Raw genomic sequence first — 23494 nt, forward strand, 5'->3', positions numbered from 1 at the left:
ACAGACTTGTGCAATAAGGTAGGGCAGTAAACTGATATTCTATCACAAGAAAAGGAAATGTCCAAAAGCAGCTTGGGAAGCACAACCTTCAGTTCAATGCTTTAAACTACAATTAATAGCATACTTCATAAGTCAGTAGCCAACCGTGCAATTCCATTCCCGGATAATGTCCACTCCAAGGATCAGTACTAAATCTCCTTGCTTCAGTGGCTCACATGATTTACATCTCTTGTGACTTCACAAGAGCACAGAGTGAATACATGCAGATAGTGCATGCAGAGATCTCTGCCTGGTAGGGCTAGGAAATGCCCTGACTGAGATCCTGGAGACCTGCTGTCATTCCTTGGGTAGACCAGTGGTTCTTAACCTTTTGTGCTTCATGCACCTCCAGGAGAATTCCGAATTGCTCATACATACCTCCTCCCAAATATATACACTCACTTTATTTTACTTATTTGCTACTTTGTTGAAATTGCACTCAACATAAAACTCAAATAATCTGTATTTGAGTAAAACTCAAATAATCTGGAACCTAATTGCATTTCCAGGAGCCTGGCATCAAAATTTTTTGGAAGCAGATGCTCGATCTTGCTGGTCTCTGTGCAGGTGTAGCTGCAGTTGGCTTGGTGATGGTATTGCTGAGACAGGCTACAGAAACTACACAGAGAAAACTCAAGTGGCTTGCAAGCAGGGTTCCTGCCAAGCTGTGCAGCCACACAGTACAGAGCTCAGCAACCCAGAAGTTTGGCAACGATGTACACTGGTGCAAAGCTCTCACAGGGAATGTAGCTTGCATGTAATGTAAGGAGCAACCCATCACTAGATTCAGGCAGTAGTACTGATGGAGATGCTAGATCTGGGCAGGATTGAGGGTGGATTAGCACCTCCAATAGTCTGATACATCTGATAATCTTGTGTCAAATAGGTCCCAAAGTTGTCACACTACTGGAGCTTTACTGTGTATGACAAAAAGTGGAATTAAAAAAAATTAAATTTCAATCATAGAAAGAAATGCGTTCGCTTCACTGAATGCAGATGTCAAATTCATAAGAAAAATTATTGAGCAGACTACTGCTGTTTCCCCTTAATCAGAAGGTTATTTCTTGGAGCAGTTTTTGCTAAAGCCAGGAGCATGATCATGTCTTGTATCTGACCGAATCCAAGACTTTTTAGTCATCTAGTAAAAAAACCCCACTTAATTCTGGGACCACGTCGCACATCCTCTGGATTCTAGGGCTTTCAGAATCTAGGGGATTCCGGATGCAGGCCCCACAAGTCAATACCATATTGGTGGAGACTGTGGGCGCAATCCTAATCCCTTATGTTAGTGCTTTCCAGCACTGACATAAGGGCAATGCAACTCCGAGGTAAGGGAACAAACATTCCCTTACTTTGAGGAGGCCTCCGTGACACCCAACTGCAGGATGCAGCACATGTCCCTTTGGCACCACTGTGCCAGTGCTGGAAAGCACTTACATAAGGGGTTAGGATTGCACCCTGTATTGACCAAGATGGACTAGTGGTCTCTCAATACAAAGCAGTACTGTACGCTGAGCTGTTTTTCCATCTCTCAAGGGATGGGCTCAAAATCCCCCTCCTATTTCCTATTGCTGTGTTTTGGATCTTCCACTGGTGACTTGCTATTTCAGTCTTCCTTAACCAAGTGGCAAAATTCCGTCTCCCTGGAGAAGACGCCATGGACTTTCATCCAGCTGAATGCCTATATATACTGCTGGATATGAAACGGAGTTAAATTACTACACTGATGAGCACAACGCTGCCACATTGATATTGGCAACTTCTATGTATCATGGCTAATATGGTGTGCGGCCAGGAAAAATATTGGATTTTATGAGTGGTGATGGTTTAGCTGGAGAATTTATGAGAGTTGCTGTCATTGCTGCTACTTTCCTTCTTCCTACTACTGTTGATATGCTTCAGACCACAGGATACTAACTACTTACACTGGTACAAGCTCTAGCATAATGGCCACAAGCTGGGCCAAAGGATTGGACTATGGGAGTATTGCTGCCAAACTTGGTAACTCAGTGGTGGGAGCAGGCTGTCGGCAGGGATTATTGGCCTGCCCAAGTACTAACAGAATTCCACTTACAAATTCAGAAATCTGGAAAATGTGACCTTGAACTGCTCAACTGCCCTTCTTTGCCTAGCTTCCAAATTTACCAAGGCAGATGGTGAGCTTGCAATTTATGTTATTGCTCAGAAAATCTCTTGCTAGGAGATCACAATGAGCCTGCAGAGACAGCCACTGAAAGTCTGGGTTTACAAGATTTGCAATTGCCCCTGAATTCCCAGTTAACCCCTTTGTGAATTTATATTACGCCATAAACAAGAAAGGGCCAGCCAAATCTGAAAAGTTTTTCATATGATAAAGAGGAGGCGCTTCTGCAGCAGTGACAGGATGTCCTTTGATATAAAGGAAGGCAGCAGACAATGGAAGAATACAGGCTTCTGCAGTATATGCAAAGGCACCCAGACAGACCAAACAATTCCTTCTAATAAGTTTAGAGCAACACTACTACCTAGAACAATGTCTGCTTTGGTTCTGGAAAAATCAGTGCTACTTCTCCCTTCAATGCTTGTAATTGGACAGAGGAAATGTGAAACAGAGGAACTGCATGAAGTCTAGGTACTTCACCATAGGCTTAGTGGTTATCCATCATCATTGTCAATTCATCATTTCTAACAGATCACCCGAATTAGGTACAATTTAACAAATGAGGCCTCATTAGTCCTTCTAAACTAGGGGTGTCAAACGCGTTTCATACAGAGGGCCGAATAGCATTCATCATGCCTGCAGAGGGTCAGAAGTGATGTCATTAGACAGGAAGTGATGTCATTAAACAGGTCATAACCAAAAATAAACACATTTGCTCACTTAGGAACTCATTAGCTGCAAATGACAGAAGAGAAAACAAGCAAATCTTGATCATATTTCAAGATAAGGGGCAGTCCATTATAGTTTCATGCAAACTTCCCTTTCAGCAATAACACCTCAGCACTGCTCAGAAGCTGAGAGTTGGATAAAAAGCTTTCGTGGGCTGCATCTGGCCCCCGGGCCTTATGTTTCACACTCCTGTTCTAAAATGTCACCAGAACTTCTTTACCACTACTACTAACAATGCACTGCCTATCATCATCCAAGAGCTGCCTTTGCAGCCACACATCAAACTGGTCATTTGCAATTGACCACCATCCCAGGTTTAACTGGTACCCCTTTCCCCCCCATTCTTGGGAAATCAGATACCTAACAGCCCAATCCTATCACCAGCCAGCAGTGATGATGCAACCATGCTAAAAAGGTGCTCACTGCATCCAATGGTGGGGGGAGGGGAACCTAAGGGCAAACAGGAGGTAAGTTTAGAACATTTATACTTATCTCTGCATAAGCCTTGGAACTGCCTAGGGTCACCTTGGACATAAGCCAACTCTTCTGGCGGCATATGTTTGAGGAGAGAAAAGGGTGGGGAGGTTTAAAACGGAGGGGACAGGATCCAGCGTGTGCCACTGTCACTAGATCCATCCTTCCCACATTCTCCCCCACCCTGCCCAGTTCTTCCACTCCCTCCCTCTTCCCACCCACAGCCTTCCTCTACTACTGACTTACTGAGTCTGGTGGGCATGTCCCAATCGCGAAGCCATCTCTTGTGGCAGCACTTACAGAATGGAACACCAAAAGTCATTTTATGGCAGCAAAGGATTCTTCCGCTGTTGTATGTCCCTTCCCCACTGAAATACAGGACCTTTTATCCTCTGTGCTACTGCATTCCATTCCATTTCTATAATTCAGCTTCATGAGACAATCCCATTCATTCTGCATAAATTTTTCATTATTACTAATTACTAATACTAGTAATTACTCTCGAATCTCTCTATTTAGTTTATATAATCAAAAATGGTTTTCTGTATAAGAACAGTGGTCAAGTAAGGAAGATCTAAAGAAAAGATGCAGAGGTGGTCTTCCATAAGGTCACTGAGGACCACACCAATTAGTGAATAGATGATCTGAGTTAAAAGTATGCTGGGTATGCTAAAAGTATGCTAATTGCTTGTTGCTGCTTTCATGTGTGTGTACCTTTAGGCCAAAACTGCATGTTGCACCTCACCTCTCCCAGAGGATGATGACCCTCACAAAAAATTTACCAACTTGCAGATCTGAACCATGAGTTAGCAAAATAGTATGAGGAAACTCAGTGGAGATACATTGAGCATTCTCAAAGGAGGAAATAGATGCTATGAGCCAAGATCTCTCATTAAACTCTGGCCAAAGTAATGCCACTTTAACATCAGTTATGACTCTGTTCTTAAAGATGCTTGTTAGCAAGAAGCTGCAAGTCACCCCTCACACAGTGTCTTATCCTAGACAGGTGGGCCTCAAAAGTCAGTCTGTAACAATTCCTCGGAACAAGGGAAATCTACGTCGAAGTGCCTGTGGTTTCTTTTAACTCTCCAGTATGGTCCAGCTCACTATAGCAAAGGGTGGAGGGATAGGCCAGTGGGTGGGGGACTGGGGAGTGTAAGTGGAAGGTTCCTGGACCCTTGTCCCCTTAGCTTTGCTAGCCACACCTATGAGTTGAAATGGGTATAAAAAGCTAGCTGCATCTAGCTACCCTTGTCCATGATCTGAGGAAACTGGCCTCCTTGCTACCTTGCTTTGGAACCAGCAATGAACAAGCTGTTTTCTGCTATAGCTTCCCTCAGAATGTTAAACTGGGATGTAGTACTCACGCTGCCTTTGTGGGTTCTAGGGCAACATTTCTATTTCCCTACCCAAGGTCACTAATAAAGGAATTCCCCTAGTTCATCCTCTTGAACAGTATCTTTAAAATCTTTGTTCATCTTCCCTTTAGCTAGTCTTTACTCTTAAATCTACTGCATTTTCTTTGTTAAAAAAAATCAGTCCTAGTTAAGTAGAACACATATACCGATGAACTCAAGTTACTTCTTTTGTTATATTCTTTCATATCTTTAATTATTCGTTAATATTTGTCCTGGGGCGTCACCTACCAGTAAATTCAGGCTTACAAGTCTATAATTACCTGAGTTACTTATTTCCTTTTTTTGAATTAGGTACAACACTAGCAATTCAGAAATCAAATATGATCTCTTTGCCCAGAATAAGTAGTTAGAAAACTCTGCTAATGGTATAGTCTGTGTGCTTTTTAATCTGCAAGACATATCAGAATTCGTATCCAAGGAAGAAAAAATATTTTTAACCTATGTTTCCCAGCCGCATTATATCATTTCAGAGTACGGTAGCAGAAAGGCACACAGCACGCAAAGTACAAATGCATCACAAATTTTAAAAGGCACTAATTTTGATCTCTTTTCTTATAACCTCCAATATAAACACTGTCATTCTGACAGTAGCAGCACACTGAGAGGCAGAAGTGGAGATCGCACAAATATTTTCCATGTGCAATACTCTGGAGTTTGGGGTGAAGTAGCATCTACGTATACAGAGGACTCCTCAAGCTCCTGCAGAATCTATGTGTTTATTCAGTCTTCTGATTCCACTGAGGACAATGGAGAGGGGGCAATGTATTTGCAATGTGTGGGATGCTTTTAAGCTCTCCTCCAGTTGGCTGGTCTGAATGCCAAGATTCCATTTGAAAGCCAAGGTTTGGAGGCAATAAGGTGGGTCAAAAGAGTTTGAGCAGAAAAACAGAATTTTGGGGAAAAAACTTACGATTTTCAAAAAAACCACACAAAACTGTTAGTGATACGAAGCAGAATTCATTCTTCAGCGAGATCATATAACAAAAGGGAGAATGGTGGGTCATGATCTAGTGGGCCATGCTTTGTTCATTTCACACCTCTAAATGGCACACAAGCAAGATGTTCCCTCCTCTCTGAAGAGGATCCATAGCCCTGTTCCCTCCCTACAAGAACATTACAAAAGTGAAAATGTTGAAAGCAAGTTAAACCAAACATGTGTGAAAATATGGTGAAAGTAGTTCAAAGATGATGGAATAATAGTAATATTTCATGCATTTAGAAGTAAGTGTGATTACTCAACAAGGCAGAGAGAGTACCACGGTAGGAAATCCTGCATTCTCCCTTATCTCAAGCTACTAATGTCTCTAGCTAATCTACTGGCATTTTTTCCAAAGAGTTGCCCTTGCATCAACAGCTTAGGAATTATTATTTTGAAATAGCAGAAGTCATTGAAAAGAAACTAGGCTGTTGCCTCAGATATATTGCAATGCACAAGAGCAAAGAAATCTAGGGAGGAGGAAAGCTATTATCACATATGCAAAGAGATGCCATATGCTTAAAAAAAAAAAAAAAAAAAAATTAGATTTGTCCCAGCAACTAGGCACGTGCAGTAATAAAGTCTGCAGGCAATTTACTGGCTTCCTATTTAAGTTCCTGGCAAAAAATGTCTAAAACTCATTTGCATAATGATTCTGTCTATATAGCAAAGTTGGTGGCCTCATGCCAAGAAGTAGGGAAATGAAAAAAAGGCCACCCACAGTCAAGTTAGGGAACTCCCAAGGTACACAGAAAAATACTCTATTAACATTTTAGGGACATCCCTTCTCCAACCCTCCTGTTGGACTACATATGTTAGGACTGTTAAGGACTACATATGTGCAAAGCCTTCTCATAGGTACAGAAAAAAGTTAAAAGTCCCCAAAGTAATAAAAACCAGAGAGGAGCTGATTCCTCCACCCTGTACAATGAAGATAATGGGGAGGGAAACTCTGCTTGCTTTCCTTCAGCCTAAGGATCAGTGGAGGGCAGGAAATTAGGTTTGGGACATGTGTCATGCCACTCATTTTCCAAAATCCAATTCTGCTATTCCAGAATCCTTTGAGCTCCTCTGAGTTCAGCCTCGTTGGCAGGGTTCTTTGGAAGGTCCTTTGGGAGTGGATAATTGGGATCATAGAAAAGAGTGCATCCTCCAGTCCAAATCAAACCCTTCAAATGAGTTATTTAAGCCCTCCACCAAAAGGACTCTCCTTAAAAGGATTCTGGAATGGGGGAGGAGAATTAGAGTTGGAGATGGAAGGCATCGGACATGGTGGAAAAACAAACCTGCTTAGAGAAAATACCATACTGACAACACTGAGCTAATGATCCACAGATGTATCACCGGCAGTGGAAGCCCAGGTTGACCCTTGCCCTATCTTGGCTCAAGCCCACATAGCCAGCAGTTAAGCCTTTTCCTTCTTCCACTTCTCTCTCCCTTCCTCTAAGTCACATTTTTTATTGTACTGTAATGTCCTCCAGAGAGAGACTCCTCCTCAGTACTTTGTAAAGCATCTTGCAAATTGATGGCACCATACATAGGTGATTCAACAACTCTATGACCCTGAAACATTATGGATTAATGACTACTCCACTTCTCCAGCTTTATGCCCCAAAGCAGCATTCATAGGGTTGCCCATATTTCCCCACAATATAACCAGTTTTCAGTAGCGTGGCTGGAGGGAGTCTACAATGGTAAGTACTGCAGGTGCCGCAATGCACCACATAAGCAACACCTCCCACTTGCTGTCGGAGCCGTTCCAGGCGCTTGCTGGCCTGGAACTTGCTGGCACTTGCTGAACCAAACTGTGTCTCTTGTGCATTGCTGTCACTGTCCAGAATGGCTCTGATGGAGAGTGGGAGGGGTCACTTACATTGTGGCAGCTGCAGTACTTACAGTTTCGCCCCCTCTCTAGCTATGCTACTGCCAGTCTTTAAAATGTACTATAAGAAGAAGTCCAGCACTGTCAGCCTTTTGATCTCAATAAAAATTGTGGCATTTGTCTATAACATATCACAACGGTCCCAGCTTAGATGTCTTCCAAGTTGAGGCTCGGATTCAAAGGGCTGCAGATTACCCTTTTTCCAAAGTAGCCCAACATATCACCCAATGAGCCACTCCTGAAACTCAAGGAAACTGTAAGAGCTGACTCCAACAAAATACAAGGAACACAAGGGCGAAAAGGCCAAAGTAATACAGCTCTCAGGTAGATGGGCCTAGACATAGCCAAGGGGTTATATGAGCCCCAGCCTGTACCTGTTTTACATTTCCTATAAAGCAATCAGCCTTACTGAATTCCCTCTCATATGTTTATCAGTTTCTTACTCTCTAGTACTTTTAGTTAGATGAGTTAATTTAAATTAGGGGTGTGAACCAATTAAGGATCTTTTATTCATCCCCTGCCTTTATACAACATAAAAATACTGTAAAACTTAAATGATTTTGGGATACTACTTAATACTGCCTAAAATTTCCTGTTATATATTAAAAGAAGTGAGGTATAGTTTTGTTTTGTTGTGTTTTACCACAAGAAAAGAAAAGCCTCAAAACAGAAGGTATCCTATTTTCAGCCCACATCAATTAAAGTTTGAGGTTACTGATCAACAGACTGGAGCTTGCTGTCCTAGTTTAAATACATCCACTCTCCAGCTTTACTTTAATTCAGGAATCACTCAGTTTTAAGGTATGTGTAAAAAAATGTAGGACAGTTACACATTGTGCATAAATAACTCATAGCTTCCCTTCAAAAATCCATGCCAGAAAGGAAGTGACAGGCAATACGGTAAGAACTAGTTGCATTCCTCTGAGCAGATTAGTGGGAGGGGGAGTAGATTTCAGTGTATCCTCACTCCCTACCAAGAGTGCTTCAGGGATCCGGCCAGCCTAGAACAGGAACTTTGTAAAACTGTTTGGGGCTCACGAAAGGTACCTTTTAATTGTCTTTCTCCTGCTCCTGAAACCTTTCCCACCAGGCTTTACTATGGCTAACCAGCTATCCAGTCTTTCAACATAGCTGCTAATAGAGAATGTAACATGGGCAGAAGGTTTTTAAAAACCTCACACATTGCCCTCACCCTAAGTATCTTGTCCAGGGATTCAAGCAGGCCAATAACCTTGGTCTCCATTTACAACAGGCACCTTCACCACTTCATAGCTCAACTGCCCCCAGCCACAGAATTGCTAGACTTGCACAGTCTACCTGCTTCCTTAACTCCTCCCACCCTTTTCCTTTTTGGGGGAAGAAGTTAGAATAACCAGGATTTCAGTGAAACTGTGAATGGACATCCAAATATCTTCCCTCCACTCCCACAGGAAAAAAAAAAAGAAACAAAAGCAGGAGTTCCCACTCCAGCTAATGAGAAGATTCTCTAGTATTTTTTTAATTGCTATGCCCTCAACATTCCACAATGTTCCATAAGTTCACAAGGCTGCACTGGGGTGTTTTTTCTAAAACCTCTTGAATTTACAAACATATGCTCTATATGTAGTGTAGTCTATGGAACTCCTTGCCACAGGATGTGGTGATGGCATCTGGCCTACATGCCTTTAAAAAGGGGTTTGGACAGATTTCTGGAAGAAAACTTGTTCACAGGTGGGTATGTACATGATGGGTATGCACAGTCTGAGATTAGCGGGTCACTCGTCATGAAGGCAGGGTAGGAATTTTTGGGCCATCCAAATTGGCTGTGGATGACAGTTTTTCGCCTACTGCAGACTAGCAAGGAAGGGAAGGTGTGTTCAGTAGGTTTCCTACATCAAAAATTGGTCACTTGTGTTTAATAAAGTGGCCCAAGTTCAACCCAAGTCCAGTTTGAAGTCTTTGTTGATGAGTGCAAGGGTAAATAAAATGCCAAATACAGAGGAGCGGCAGCGAGATGGTCTCTTGTGGTCTTATGTACTCCCTGAGGTATCTGGTGGGCTGCTGCAAGATACAGGAAGCTGGGCTAAATGGACCCTGGGCCTAATCCAGCAGGGCTGTTCTTAGGGAGTCACTAAAGTAAACATTACCCTATTACTTTGCTTCCAAACTCACACAAATTCAGCAGAGTTCACTATTTAAGGGGAGATATATACTGTATAATATACACACTCGGAGTGAGTTGATGCACATGAGCTTTCTTTCACACATCAGTAAATCTCCTACCTACACTTTTTTTTTCAGTTCAGCAGCACACTCTATGCTGCTGACACATTTCTGTAATACAAACCTATGTTGACTTTCCTCTTCTTCCACTGAGTTTTAATGCAGCTGGGTGGTAGGATTAATTATGGGCAATAATTATGGACACTTGCAAGGTTTGTGTTCATTTTAAAGCTTCTGATCCATACTGTACTGAACAGCATAAATCCACATTGCAAAGAACTAAACTTACAGCAGCACAAGGAAAAAAAAATTGTTTAAATGTTACACAAACTGCTGGGCTACCAAAGAGACACACGCAGTCACATGTGAAGACTGAAGTTCCTGTGAAACTCTGCAGAAAAGAGTGAGGCCCTTATGTACTGGGTACTATGTTGGCAACCTTCAGTCTCGAAAGACTATGGTATCGCGCTCTGAATGGTGGTTCTGGAACAGCGTCTAGTGTGGCTGAAAAGGCCAATTTGGGAGTGACAATCCCTTCCACACTGGGAGCAAGTGCAGTCTGTCCCTGGTCTGTCTCCCTGGCTATGGGCCTTCCTTCTTTGCCTCTTAGCCTCAGACTGTTGACCAAGTGTCTCTTCAAACTGGGAAAGGCCATGCTGCACAGCCTGCCTCCAAGCGGGCCGCTCAGAGGCCAGGGTTTCCCACCTGTTGAGGTCCACTCCTAAGGCCTTCAGATCCCTCTTGCAGATGTCCTTGTATCGCAGCTGTGGTCTACCTGTAGGGCGCTTTCCTTGCACGAGTTCTCCATAGAGGAGATCCTTTGGGATCCGGCCATCATCCATTCTCACAACATGACCGAGCCAACGCAGGCGTCTCTGTTTCAGCAGTGAATACATGCTAGGGATTCCAGCACATTCCAGGACTGTGTTGTTTGGAACTTTGTCCTGCCAGGTGATGTACTGGGTACATGAAGAGTAATCCACCAGGTATTACTGTTGCATAACCTTTATTCTTTTCAACAGGGTGTGTAGTTCCATCAATCTGAATGGGACTCACCCTCCAAATGGCTATCCTCCCCAGATGTATTCAGTGAAAGTAGGGCCCTTCCTACTGGCTATATTCCAATCACCAGTCCCTGGTGGCCATGATTCACCATTTGCGTGAAAGGGGCATCACATGAACACCTTTGAAATCAAATAGGATTGTTTCAAACAACAGGGAATCCTGAATGAATGTCTTTGAAGTGACATCACTTGCCAGTGTATGAAATCCTGCTGTTCCCCAACATGTTTATCAACTGCACACCCACTGATTTTGGACTGCGATCCTCTAACACTTACTCAAAAAGTAAGCTCCATTAAACTTAATGGAACTTGTGTCCGAAGAAATATGTATGCATGCAGGCAACAGGGCAAACCTAATTTTTCCTGAATTACACCCATTTAAAGCCACATGCATTTTCTGAAAGCCAATTTCAACAGCTGTGTTTTAAAGTTAGAAATGATCCAATCAGATGTAGTCTTGCAGCTGTATTCAAAAGGAAGCCTATTAAATTTTAATTTCCATGGCCTTTGAAGCTGAAAGGCCCCACACAGAAGCATGCAAAGCAAGGACTTGGGAACAGATAAGCAGGAGATGTTTCATAGAAGTAAAACCCCTGCCCATTGCAAACAGGCAATTGCCTGCCTGGACTCCAGGATACTTTCATTGGGAGAAGACATTCTGGCTGAAGACAAAAACAAAAGAGCAAAAGTCTACTATGTGCATTTGTTGCATTTTATTAAAATCTCATGGAGGCAAATCCAAGAGAGTGGTTCCTAACTTTATTAAGCAGGTCCCTCTTTCAGGCACCAGGAGCCTCCTCTCTACCTAGCACACATCAGGCAGAATGATTAATAGAAGTTTCCTTCAACACACAGCTAAGACCCAATTTAAAGTGTTGCAGCTATGAATGTGTTGGATAGTGAAAAGATTAAAAAGAGTTCCTGCTTTCCCTACTGAATCAGGGTAACTCTGCATGTTGTACTGAAGATGTACTGGTGGAACATGTTATATGAATATTTAAAATAGCAACTAATTATGTGTTATGTACACATAATTTTCATCCCTGTGCATGGTGGGGGGTGCCTATGGCAAGGGACTGGGATGAGCTCACTTCCCACCACTTATATAGGGAGCAGAAAACATGCATTTCCTGCTAATTAACACATGAAGCAACCCTCAGTAACCACCAAGGACTGGACTACAGCCAGAGATGCAGATCACATTTTCCCTTGGTATGCTTCCCTGAATGGGTGGAGGGTGTGACTGATCAACATGCATGCTACAGAGGAGGAGTTTTCCCAGGTCTGATTGACCAGTGACCCTGTGGATTCTCTGCCTTCTTCTGAAATGTGTGGCTTGGCTCACCTGAACAAATCAATTCAAGCTCTTTGCCCTGTAAATACTTCCCCTCAAAACACACATGATCCCCATGCAATGTTACAAACTAGTTTGCAGAGTTACAAGGGAAAAAGGGAATTAGAGCTGCTAGAGAAGTGAATCTGGCTCACATGGGGGCACAGACAGTTTTCTCATTCCTTCCAATTTTAGTTTTACAACCAGCACTGCCATGAGGAAAATGTTGAAGGCAACAACAATTTGAGCTAAAGACTGTGTTCTTTGCTATCTCCTGATCCAAGCCATACCGAGAAAGAACCCAACACTTATTGCACCCCAGTTCTATTGCCTTTTCAGCTGCTAAAACAGTCCTGGGTATCTTAGGGAGGAAAAAAACTAGAACCGAAGTTTTCCCCAAGGGCTGAATAATAAAGACGAACATTTCTGAAAGGCGAGTACATGGATATAAGATGTGAACATATGCATTTCTTAAGGGTTTGTGCACAAATCTTTTAAAAAAATACCTATGTGAAAGACTTTTAGGAGAGACTTTGGCTAGCCTCTCTTTTCAAGCTGCAAGTAGTCTAAATAGCCATCACCTATCTCCACTGGGAGAGCTCTGTCACAATTATTCCAAGCATAGTGCAGGTACTGATTTTGCAGGTATCCCAATGCAAAGTCAGAACCTAAACTGCTAAAACTTTTGCTTATACAGCAGCTACAAATGTCCTAGACACGTATTCGTAATCTTTACCCTTTCAGCTTCAGAAATCTTCAATTAACTCTGCACAGGCCCAATCCTGAATCTGCATGTAGCCTTAGTAACTCTGCCTGTTGAGGCTAGCACTGGTGTCCATTTCAAATCAACTTTCTTTACGTCCTAGTTACTAGTAGTTTTAAAAGGAGCTGTAAATTAGAGCGTTGAGGAAACATTTTGATAAATAGTTAAATGGAGAAGCTGCTAAGATCTTTCCCCACTTTTATACAAGAGGATAAGACACTGCATTCAAGTATGTGCATTTTAATTTGCCATAGTGTTAATTTACATAGTGCCATCTATATGTGTGGCAGTTCGAAAAGAGCCAGAAGACAGATTCCAGTCCCAAGGAGATTCACAATACAAAATACATAAAATGAAATGCTTTTATGGACTCTGCTTATTTGACAGAATTTGCTGCCACTGGATGTGGGACAGAGCTGTAGTTTAGTGGGTGTAAAAGATTTCGCAGATTTAAACATGGCTACCTGTAACTTCCATGTAGACAGTATACTACTGAATGATCAGTTGTGGGAACTACCTCAAGCAGCAAGTTATTACCTTCCAATCATGCTCATGGACTTCCCAAAGGCATCTAGCGCAGAGCTACTGTGACAAGCAGGATGTTAGTGTAAAATGGACCTTCAATCTGATCCACCAGGTCTTTCGTTCACAAGTCTTGTTTTTGAAATGAACTTTTATGATGATCCCCCACATGAGGAAAGCTTTTGGAAGTTTCAGCTGGCCCAATCAAGTAGATTCCTCACACATTCAGAGTGTGGAGACTTTCCATATGATCAGGCTAGTGTACGTCGCAGTCCTCGTGGCAAGGGTCACCATGCACAAATGCATTTCTTAGGAGATTCACCAAAATTGAAAGGGAATCCCAGTAGATGTGCTCAAGAAAGCCTATGCAGTACATCTGCAGCTCTTATCAAGAGTTGCAAGTTTCAATAAACCCTGCACACTCACATGGCTGAAAGCCCCAACCCTAATAGCAGGTTATCAAAGCCAGCAATTGCAAACATTTAAAACAGTTTCATTAAAGGGCAAGCAGCCACTGCATCTGCTAGGTAGATCTATGTTACCATAAAACCACCTAATAAAAGATTTTTAGTGAAGTTAATCACATTTAGGCTTAATAGCACATGGGTTTCAAATTTCTAACAAGTCTGTGCAGAATACACACTACTCCTGTTTTCATATACCAAGACTGACGACCCAAATCTTCATTTCTAATTTGTGCTTTTTCCCTTCCATCCTGAAAGAACTATGCAGACATTCCAAAGACAATCATAGCTTCAAGCTGCAGCTTTGTTTACAGGTATTTTAAAATGCAGTTACCTGCAATCACACACACACTTGGGTACTTTCTGCAGAATCAGTTATTTTAAAAAGATATTTCTTTGAAGTGAAATTCCACCATTCCTCCTCATCTCCTTATTTTATGGTTAAATTTTTGCCACTGTGAGATACAGGAAGCTGGACTAGGTGGGCCTTTGGCCCGATCCAACGGGGCTGTTCTTATGAGCTCAGGACAATGTGCAGGACTCCCATCCCCTTTTTACTCTTACAACAACTAGGGTTAGACTGAGAGATGATTACAAATCTTAAGTCACCCAGTGACTTCCATGGCTGTGTAGCAATTTTAATTCAAGTCTTACCAGTCCAAGTTGAACAGTTTAATGAAACCACATCCCCTCTATTGGGGACACCAAACATTTCCAAGTGGTGAAGACCAGAAGTGATTGTGAGGAGCTCCAGAAGGATCTCTCCAGACTGGCAGAATGGGCAGCAAAATGGCAGATGCGCTTCAATGTCAGTAAGTGTAAAGTCATGCACATTGGGGCAAAAAATCAAAACTTTAGATATAGGCTGATGGGTTCTGAGCTGTCTGTGACAGATCAGGAGAGAGATCTTGGGGTGGTGGCGGACAGGTCGATGAAAGTGTCGACCCAGTGTGCGGCGGCAGTGAAGAAGGCCAATTCTATGCTTGGGATCATTAGGAAGGGTATTGAGAACAAAACAGCTAATATTATAATGCCGTTGTACAAATCTATGGTAAAGGCCACACCTGGAGTATTGTGTCCAGTTCTGTTCACCGCATCTCAAAAAAGACATCGTGGAAATGGAAAAGGTGCAAAAGAGAGTGACTAAGATGATTACGGGGCTGAGGCACCTTCCTTATGAGGAAAGACTAGGGCATTTGGGCCTCTTCAGCCTAGAAAAGAGACGCCTGAGGGGGGATATGATTGAGACATACAAAATTATGCAGGGGATGGACAGAGTGGATAGGGAGATGCTCTTTACACTCTCACATAATACCAGAACCAGGGGACATCCACTAAAATTGAGTGTTGGGCGGGTAGGACAGACAACAGAAAATATTTCTTTACTCAGCGTGTGGTTGGTCTGTGGAACTCCTTGCCACAGGATGTGGTGCTGGTGTCTAGCCTAGACACCCTTAAAAGGGGATTGGACAAGTTTCTGGAGGAAAAATCCATTATGGGGTACAAGCCATGATGTGTATGCGCAACCTCCTGATTTTAGAAATGGGTTATGTCAGAATGCCAGATGCAAGGGAGGGCACCAGGATGAGGTCTCTTGTTATCTGGTGTGCTCCCTGGGGCATTTGGTGGGCCGCTGTGAGATACAGGAAGCTGGACTAGATGGGCCTATGGCCTGATCCAGTGGGGCTGTTCTTATGTTCTTATGACCAGTGCAAATGCCCTCAAACAAGCTTTCTCATCACTATGTTGTTAGCTACTATATAACCATCACCCAACCTACCCTCATCATGACTTATAACCAAGTTCTAAGGATATGGCAAGAGCTGAAAATAGCAGCTCTTTAATCATGAAATGGAACTAGATAGAGTATGATGAAGAACTGTGTTCCCTTCTTTTGATAATAGTATCTTGGTCCTAAACCAAATACAAAATACTTTGCATTTTCTTAACAGTGTTGATGCTGGCCTAATTGAACAGATCAATTGAAGAGAACCAGAAGAATGTACTACTGTTCAATATTTACTTAGAACCACTGTGCTTGGTCCAGTAAGAGATATATCAAAGTAGCATGATTCCTGCTAAGAGGCGCAGTGAGATGATGCTACAATGGTTCGGAAAAGGTTTTGCAGACAAAGCTGATGTTTAGGGAGGAAAGCTCAGCAAATGAAGAGGGAAAGGCTGTTCTGGGGATATGAAGTAGCATGGCAGCCAGTAGCAGTAAAAAGGAAGACACAAAGTTTGCATCCTAAGCAAGTTAGTCAAAATTAAGCCCCACTGAATCAAATGACTTAAGTTAGCTACGACTAATTTGTTTCATTGTCTTCAAAGGTGCTTAGTCACAATGAACTTGGTCTGGATGAAACCAAAGGGACAAAGCAGATCAGCTTGTGCAAAATTATCCAGAAGAGCCAAGAGGATAACACAGATTTGGAACTTCAGAGCCAGTTGCCACTTTGCATGGATGCTTGTGGCAGCTACCTCTACCCGGCAAGACATTCGTGCACAGCAGTGCGCAGGGACTTTTTTTTTTCACCCAAAGATGACAAACACACAGCTGTGCCAGTATTCTACCCATGTGTAGAGAGGGGGGAAAAACACAAATAGTCTAGTCCAAGCAAGTTATGCTCACAGAAGACAACAGGTTTGAGAACAACCCCAACACACAGGAGCAGGATACATGATGTTGATGCGGGATACAAGATACAGTCAGTGCCAACATTCACACAGTGATGATTCCTTTCCCCCCCCCTTCCATTGCTATCATCTCAGCTTAAGTCTTTACATAGGACCCAGAACTTCAGACACATCCTTTTTGAACTGTTTCCACTGTTTGCTTCCCAATCCACCAAACGGAACACTGGGGAAGTAAGACCTATAACTAATTGTAATGAAGGGGAGGTATCAACACTACAGTTGCATTAAAAGTACAAATGATCATAGCAGTTTGAATTGTTGTATAACCCCACCTTCAGACTAGCCAAGTAACTAGCCCCTTGCACTGGCTATAATGGTCCCATTTTGCAAATACAGCCAGCCACTTACCCAAGCAGAACAAACCATGGAGCACTTATAAACTCTTTGTAAGCTAAGCTCCAAATCAACATCCTGCCAAACAGCACTCCTCCCCACACTGCTGATCAGGTATAGATTTGAAGTTTGCATAATGAAGTTTACAGCAGAAGGCCATTCTTCAGCAACAATCTTAGCCAGTAGTTACAGTCATGATGCCAGCTGCCACTTTTAAGCCAGTGACCTGTATCCACCCCACTAACTATTTAAGGCCCTTATGGTACAAGTGTGGTGCTACAATCAAGCATACATCTCTACACTAGTGTACAGAAGGAGATGTATGAGTGTTTTGTTAAACCATTTTAACAAAAGCCACATATAAATTAAGTTTAATTGGACAAAAGACAAGTGCTGTTGTGTTTATTTTCAAGGTAACTTCTATTATCTCATTGTTGGGGGGGGGGTGTCAGCAAATGAACTTAAGAATTGTCTCCTCAGGAGCTATTTAACCAGTCATGTTTACTTCACAGCCATCATATTAGCAGCACAATCCTATGTAAGCAAGTGAGTCCAAAGGGATACAAAAGGTATATAGGATTACATTATACTCCAAATCAGATGTTTATCACCATGAACATTACTTCTTTCATTCACTCCCAAGACATGCTAAATATCTTGTTTTACATTGCATGGCTTATGGTTTCAGTATTTCCAAGAGAGACTGTCATGCTTTTATTCAGGATAACCTCTCCATGTAGGGCTAAGATGCTGTGTATGTGGGAAATCTGACTACCACTGTTTCAACCTCCACTTAATAATTGTTATCTCTGAACAAAATGTATAGGGGGCCTAGCAAATACAGTCAAAAGCTGACAGCTCACTCTTCTTAAAATTGTATGCAACCAGGGATGGGTAGCCCTTCCTGTGCAAAACCTACTTGTGTCATCAATTTATAGCCCAATGTAACATTTACCAGAATTAAGAAGACCAAACTGGAGCATGTGTCTTGATGAGCACAACCTTAAACCAACTCTAGGAGATGACATTCTCTTTTTGATCCTATACTTGAAGATACTTAAATCTTCAACTTAGACTTTGAGAATTCTCTGGAAGCTGCTACGGTGGTAGTACTACTGAACTCTTCAGCAAGGAGTTTGTCTTACTCAAGCCTTACTTACTTGCCTTTGAATGAATATTTTGTCTTTGAATCAGGGCCTACTTGTCAATCCTACGCAAGACTAATTCTTCTCTATCACAGTCTTGCATTTCTCCCTCAAGTGATAGCCTACAAGCCCTGGCCACCTACTAAAACATCACATCAATGTATTGTTTGGAAGATGCCAATTTGCAACCTATTCTAGGGTATTTTGGCTGGTAACATCTGCTGCAAGGATAGGTTCTTCCCATACAGCTGGGTGCAATTTATGTAGTTAGACACCGCATGAAAAATAGGTTTTACCTGTTTGTGAAGGGCTGTGTGTCTCATATTTTGATCAAGAGATATGAAGGAGGCAAAGACAGGCTTTTGTGTTTACCTTTTAAATGCTTCAGCAGGGTTCCTCTCACACTCCCCAGGTTGCAACAGAGTCTGAACAGCAGGATCTCTCAGTTTATCCTCGTATCCCTGAATTAGTCCACTGCGACAGATCTGAGCCACTAACCCTCGAATAAACCCTCCGACACAAAGGGTGTCTGAGTCCTGAGCTCTGCAGAAGTGGAAGGCCAGAGTATGATGATGCAAACCCCTCTGTAGGCTTGCAGGTGAGCTTGGCCACAGCAATTCAGTACAGAGGGCTGTCTTACCACTCCCAGGTCCTCCTACCAGCAACACCCCCCAGGCAGCTCCCTTGCCAGGCACAACACAAGTATTCGTCCCAGCATTCAGCACAACCAATGGTTTGTTGGCAGTACTGTTGCTGCAGCTTATCTTTTCCTGGAGGCAGTGCTGAAGCTTGTGAAAGACCCACTCTCGACAATAAAACTGTTTGCCCTGCAGCAGACTGGTCTGAGCCATTTTACAGCCTTTCTTCTCCAGGACAGATCAGAATCAGCAGTGCATCTTAAAATGTCATTTTAGGAACAATCCTTAAATCCAAGCAGAGGTGAAGCTGGCTGGAGCTGTGTCGCGACTCCCTTCATCACCTTCAGAGAAGGGTCAGCGGCATCTTTGTACGATCAGAGCCACCTTTCCATCCGTCCGCCCGTCCCCTTGATTAGCACATAATGTATCACAGTTCATCCGATTTAGAGGTAAAGCTATGTTTGATAGCAAGGCTCAGTAATACTTCTTATATGGCTTACAAGGTCATGCAGTGCCATGACTACATCTGCAGTTTATAGGGCTGCATGTTCCATAACACAGATGATTAAAAAGTATGACATGCTAGCAGGCAGAGTTCCCACATGTTTTGTGCCACTTTAGATTCCAGTCATTCCAAGTATGTGGTTCTCACACCCACCACAAAAGCTGGCCACATCAAAAATGAGACTTCTGAACATGTAACAGGAGAGCTTTTTTTAATTTCCAGGAACAGTCTATATTGCAAATCTACTTTGCTTATTGAGAAAAGTGTTTGCTGAAGTTCATGCAAGCTTCTGTGGTCCGAAGGAGTCCTTCAAATTATGGAGCTGAACAACCACAACAAGGTAGAAACGCAGGAAGCCTTCGACACAGGAGACTTCCATTCAAGTGCTTTCTTCACTATCTTGAGTTGTACGAAACCTCTTCAGGTGTCTCGACTGCAGGTGTCAAGGCATACCGCCTTGCCCCGGCCCTGAAATGAAGCATCAGACACTTGTTAGCTGACATGCACAAGCGAATTCCATTCCAAATAAAACAATCCAACACCAATTGCTCATAGGACTCAAACAAGAGAATCCACAACTACTGGTTCACCTCAAGCGTGCCGTACATCCTAAATTCCTCTCTCTCTTTGCAACAGAAGAAACATTGCCTATGAAGTGTATAATAGAGCCAAAAAAAATAGTCAACAACCTTTCTAAATCACAGAAGAACCCCACTACCCCAGTTGTTCCTCAAGGTTTGTCCTCCACCGTACCACTTCACATGGTCCACCTATTCAAAGTACCACCGGAGTGACTGGCGATGATATCATTGCTGGTTACTTCTGGGTCGGGAGGCCATATGCAAGGCAACACACACCAGTAAGAGGCTCAGGGTGAACGGGAGGGCTTTCTGAGTGTGGGAAAGCATGCTTTGGAGCTTCCTACCACTGGTTGTTGTGTTGCCTTCCTGGTCTCGCTGCCAGGTGGCAAGTGTCCAGGGGATCCCATGAGTGCCAAGGGTTGGCTGTACCTGCTTTCTGATGTCTGCTAGGACAGCACTTTGCAGTCTTTTGTTCAGGGGTTTGTAAGCAGTAGGATACAGGGGAGACTTGAGAGCCACGTTTCAACTTACCGTCCTCCCTTTTCCTCTCCCTCTCATCCCGATCTCCCCCCCCCCCCGTTTTGTTGCCTTGCAGCGGAGCTGTCTGTCATCCATCCGACTTCCCTTGGCTGGAGCCAGGCAGCACCATCCCTTCTTGATCCTCGGCTTTGTCTCCCAGTCCTGCACAATTAGGCTTCACATTGCAGCTGATATAAAACTGGCAGCGCACAACAAAAAGCCCCCCTTTCCAAAGGGGGTTTGGTGCTGCTCTGGAGACTCAAAACCTCTTGGGTTATGCAAAAAAGGGGGGCTGGATGGGAGGAGAAGGGGACCCCCTCCAGCCACCCAGAGCCTGGCCCGTCTGCTTCCCAGATCCACCACTCAGCACAGACACACGCCCTGTCCCCATCCCCCCTGCCTGCCTGCCTGCCTGCCTCCTCCCCCAGCGCCAGCACAACAGAGATCGTACAGAAGGGGACATGAACACACAGCTCCGACAGCAGCACAAAGATCCCAGGCAGCAGCAGCAGGGAGAGCAGCCTCACAACTCCACTTCACTTCGCATTCTCTCCCCTTCCCCACATCCATGCACTTCACAGGCTGTCTCTGGGAAGGAAAAGGGAAATCCTCTCCCCTTCTTAATCTCTTCTCTCCCCCCCCCCATCCGCTTGGCCAACTCCATGTCGCAAACCCCCTTCTCTCCCCCAGTTGGTGGGCTTCAGATTTCAAACACAAACCCAATGCTGCGCCCCCCCCCCGGGTGACAAAGGTGTCCTCCTTTTCCAGGACATATACTCTTTTGGCCATAGGGAAAAACTTCAATGTCCTCCTTTTTCAGGACATGTCCTCTTTTGCCCTGGAAAAACTTCAATGTCCTTTTCCCTGTGAGCAGGCAGCGCAGAGCCTTCTTGCTAAGAATAGACATCCATACTTACCTGGGAGAAAGCCCCATTGACTATAATGAGACTTACTTCTGAGTAGACATGCATAGGTTTGGGCTCCAAGGATGTAATCCTATCCACACTTACCAGGGAGTAAGCCCCATTGACTATAATGGGACTTACTTCCGAGTAGACAGTGCATAGGCTTGGGCTCTATACGTCATATGGTTTTAAATTAAAATATGGTAGTAAATTTAAATTTACTAGGTTAACAAGTAACCTAATGTTTAAATTAACCCCATGAAATCCATACACGGGGGTCTTTAGCTTTTCTTTTGTCCTACCCTACATTTTTCTTGTATGTCCTACATTTTGGGGTGCCTCGTCCTCTGGTTATCCTGCCCCCCCTACTTTGTCACTCTCCTTGCATTGCACTCTCCCCTTTGTCACTCTCCTTGCATTGCATCAAAGGAAGTGGGCATATGCCCGTACATGGGCCGACATCAACACAGCACCTGGGGGGGCTCACCCCCAAAGCATGCACAACAAGAGCAGCCAAGGGAAGGCAGAGAGGCAACCTTGCGCCGGCCGGCCAGCCAGCCGAGACAAAGCCTTGCACAGACAGGACGCAGCCCTCTCTCTGCGCACGGAGCAGTCTTGCCCAAGGGGAGCGAAGCGGAGGCCCGACGGGGCTCACGCGGGCTAGGGTGAGATCCAAGGGGCACCCACTGCAGAGCTGACCCCTCTTCCCCTCCTCCGGCCCCGTTTCCACCCACTCCCCTCCCAACGCTGCCCGGACAGCTGCAGACGGAGCGCGCACCGAGGGCGCAGGGAAGCCAGCCCAGTGGCAGGCGAGAAGCAACAGCCCCTTCCCCAGCTGGGAGGGCGAAGACGCCTCCCTTCCCTTCCCCTTCCCTCCCCGGCTCCTGCTCAGTTACCTCCCCTGCTTTCTCTCCTCGGTGCAGGCAGCTGCTGCCGCTGGCTCTTCCCCTCCCGCTGCCGCCGGAGCCGCTCCCCCGAAGGCGGGCGGACGGAGAGGCAGGCGTGCCCGCAGCGCTTCCCTTCGCCTGCCTGCTGCCGCTTTCCCGCAGGGACGTCCTCGCAGCGCACCCGCGGAAGCCCCCCGTCCGTGCCTCTCTCGCAACCTGTCTGATCAGCCAGCCAGACTTCGCTCCTCCCGGAGGCTTCCCAGCCGTGCCTCCCCCTCGCTGGCCACTCCTTCCAGGCGCTGGTGGGGGGATTGTATACATTCAGGGGGCGTGCCCTGCTGGGAGGAGCGGGCGCTGCTTCACACCACCTGGGGAGGAAGGGGCTCCCTGCCAGCAGAGTGAGGAAGGTGATGCCCTCCGTGGGTCCTGCCGGCTAGCTCCAGGATGCCCTCTGGCTCTCAGGGTTTCAGCAGTACAGAGCCTCTGAGAGCAATGTAATCAGGGGGCCCTTCCCAAAGGGGGGGGGCTAAACAGGGTGGGGGGTCCTGTCCGCAGGTCTACCTGCCCACGTGGCATAGGCAGCTAGGTACAGTAATAGGGAAAACTAAACACACCCCAAGAGCCCAATCCTGACAGGCTCCTGCCGGCCCACCGCAGGAACGCACTGTTACAAACGTGCCATAGGGCATGCCTGAGACAGTCAGCGCCAGAGCTAGCTCAGTGCAAGCCCACACTGTGCCAGCACTGCTCAAAGGCCGGCTGGATGCCACCCGGGGCTCTGTGCGAGCGCCAAGTGGTGAAATGATAAGTTGGAGTGGGGAGGAAGGTGTTCCAGGACTGGAGAAGGCGTGGCAGGGGAGGGAGTGGGGTGGGAAGGAGTGGAGACAGTGGCCTATTCCCCTCCTGGCCTGGGAGACCCAACACAGGTCTGCTCAAATCAACCCACTCAATAGCAGGTGCAGATCCAAGGAGACCCACCCTGGGTCTCATCCCTGCCTGGTTGCTACACAGGGTAATCGAGCGTAACCTCCCTTACCCTAAGCAGTCCTGGCACTACTTCCCAGCCCTTGGCTCAGGATTGGGCTGTAAGTCTCAGGCTGTAAGCTGTAAGTCAGGATTGGGCTGTAAACTGTAAGTCTCTCTAAAATCTTTTAAATATAGAAAATCATTGCAGAAAATTAGCATAATCATATTTAGGTTCACACTAGAATGGAAAGTGTCCTGTGTGTACCAAAACTTACTTCTGCAAGTGTGCCCTTGAGCTTCTACGCACTCCTTCAT

General features: G+C 44.7%; 1 protein-coding gene across 2 annotated transcripts in view; it reads right to left on the minus strand.

Annotated features, from left to right (window-relative positions):
- Positions 1-22417, minus strand: part of ANKRD50 (ankyrin repeat domain containing 50) — a 65551-nt gene extending 43134 nt beyond the window's left edge. Inside the window, exons 1-2 of one of the 2 annotated variants that reach the window (XM_066632001.1) lie at positions 22223-22417; positions 18551-19789 (exon numbers count right to left, since the gene is read on the minus strand). In XM_066632001.1, coding sequence (XP_066488098.1) covers positions 18551-19029 — 479 coding nt within the window. In that variant the 5' untranslated portion in view covers positions 19030-19789; positions 22223-22417. Of the gene's footprint in view, positions 1-18550; positions 19878-22222 lie in introns of those variants that run through there. The other variant, XM_066632002.1, reaches the window with a different exon arrangement.
- Positions 22418-23494: the final 1077 nt, after the last annotated feature.

The sequence above is a fragment of the Tiliqua scincoides genome, chromosome 6, assembly GCF_035046505.1.
Source record: "Tiliqua scincoides isolate rTilSci1 chromosome 6, rTilSci1.hap2, whole genome shotgun sequence".
In the NCBI taxonomy this organism is placed as follows: Eukaryota; Metazoa; Chordata; class Lepidosauria; order Squamata; family Scincidae; genus Tiliqua; species Tiliqua scincoides.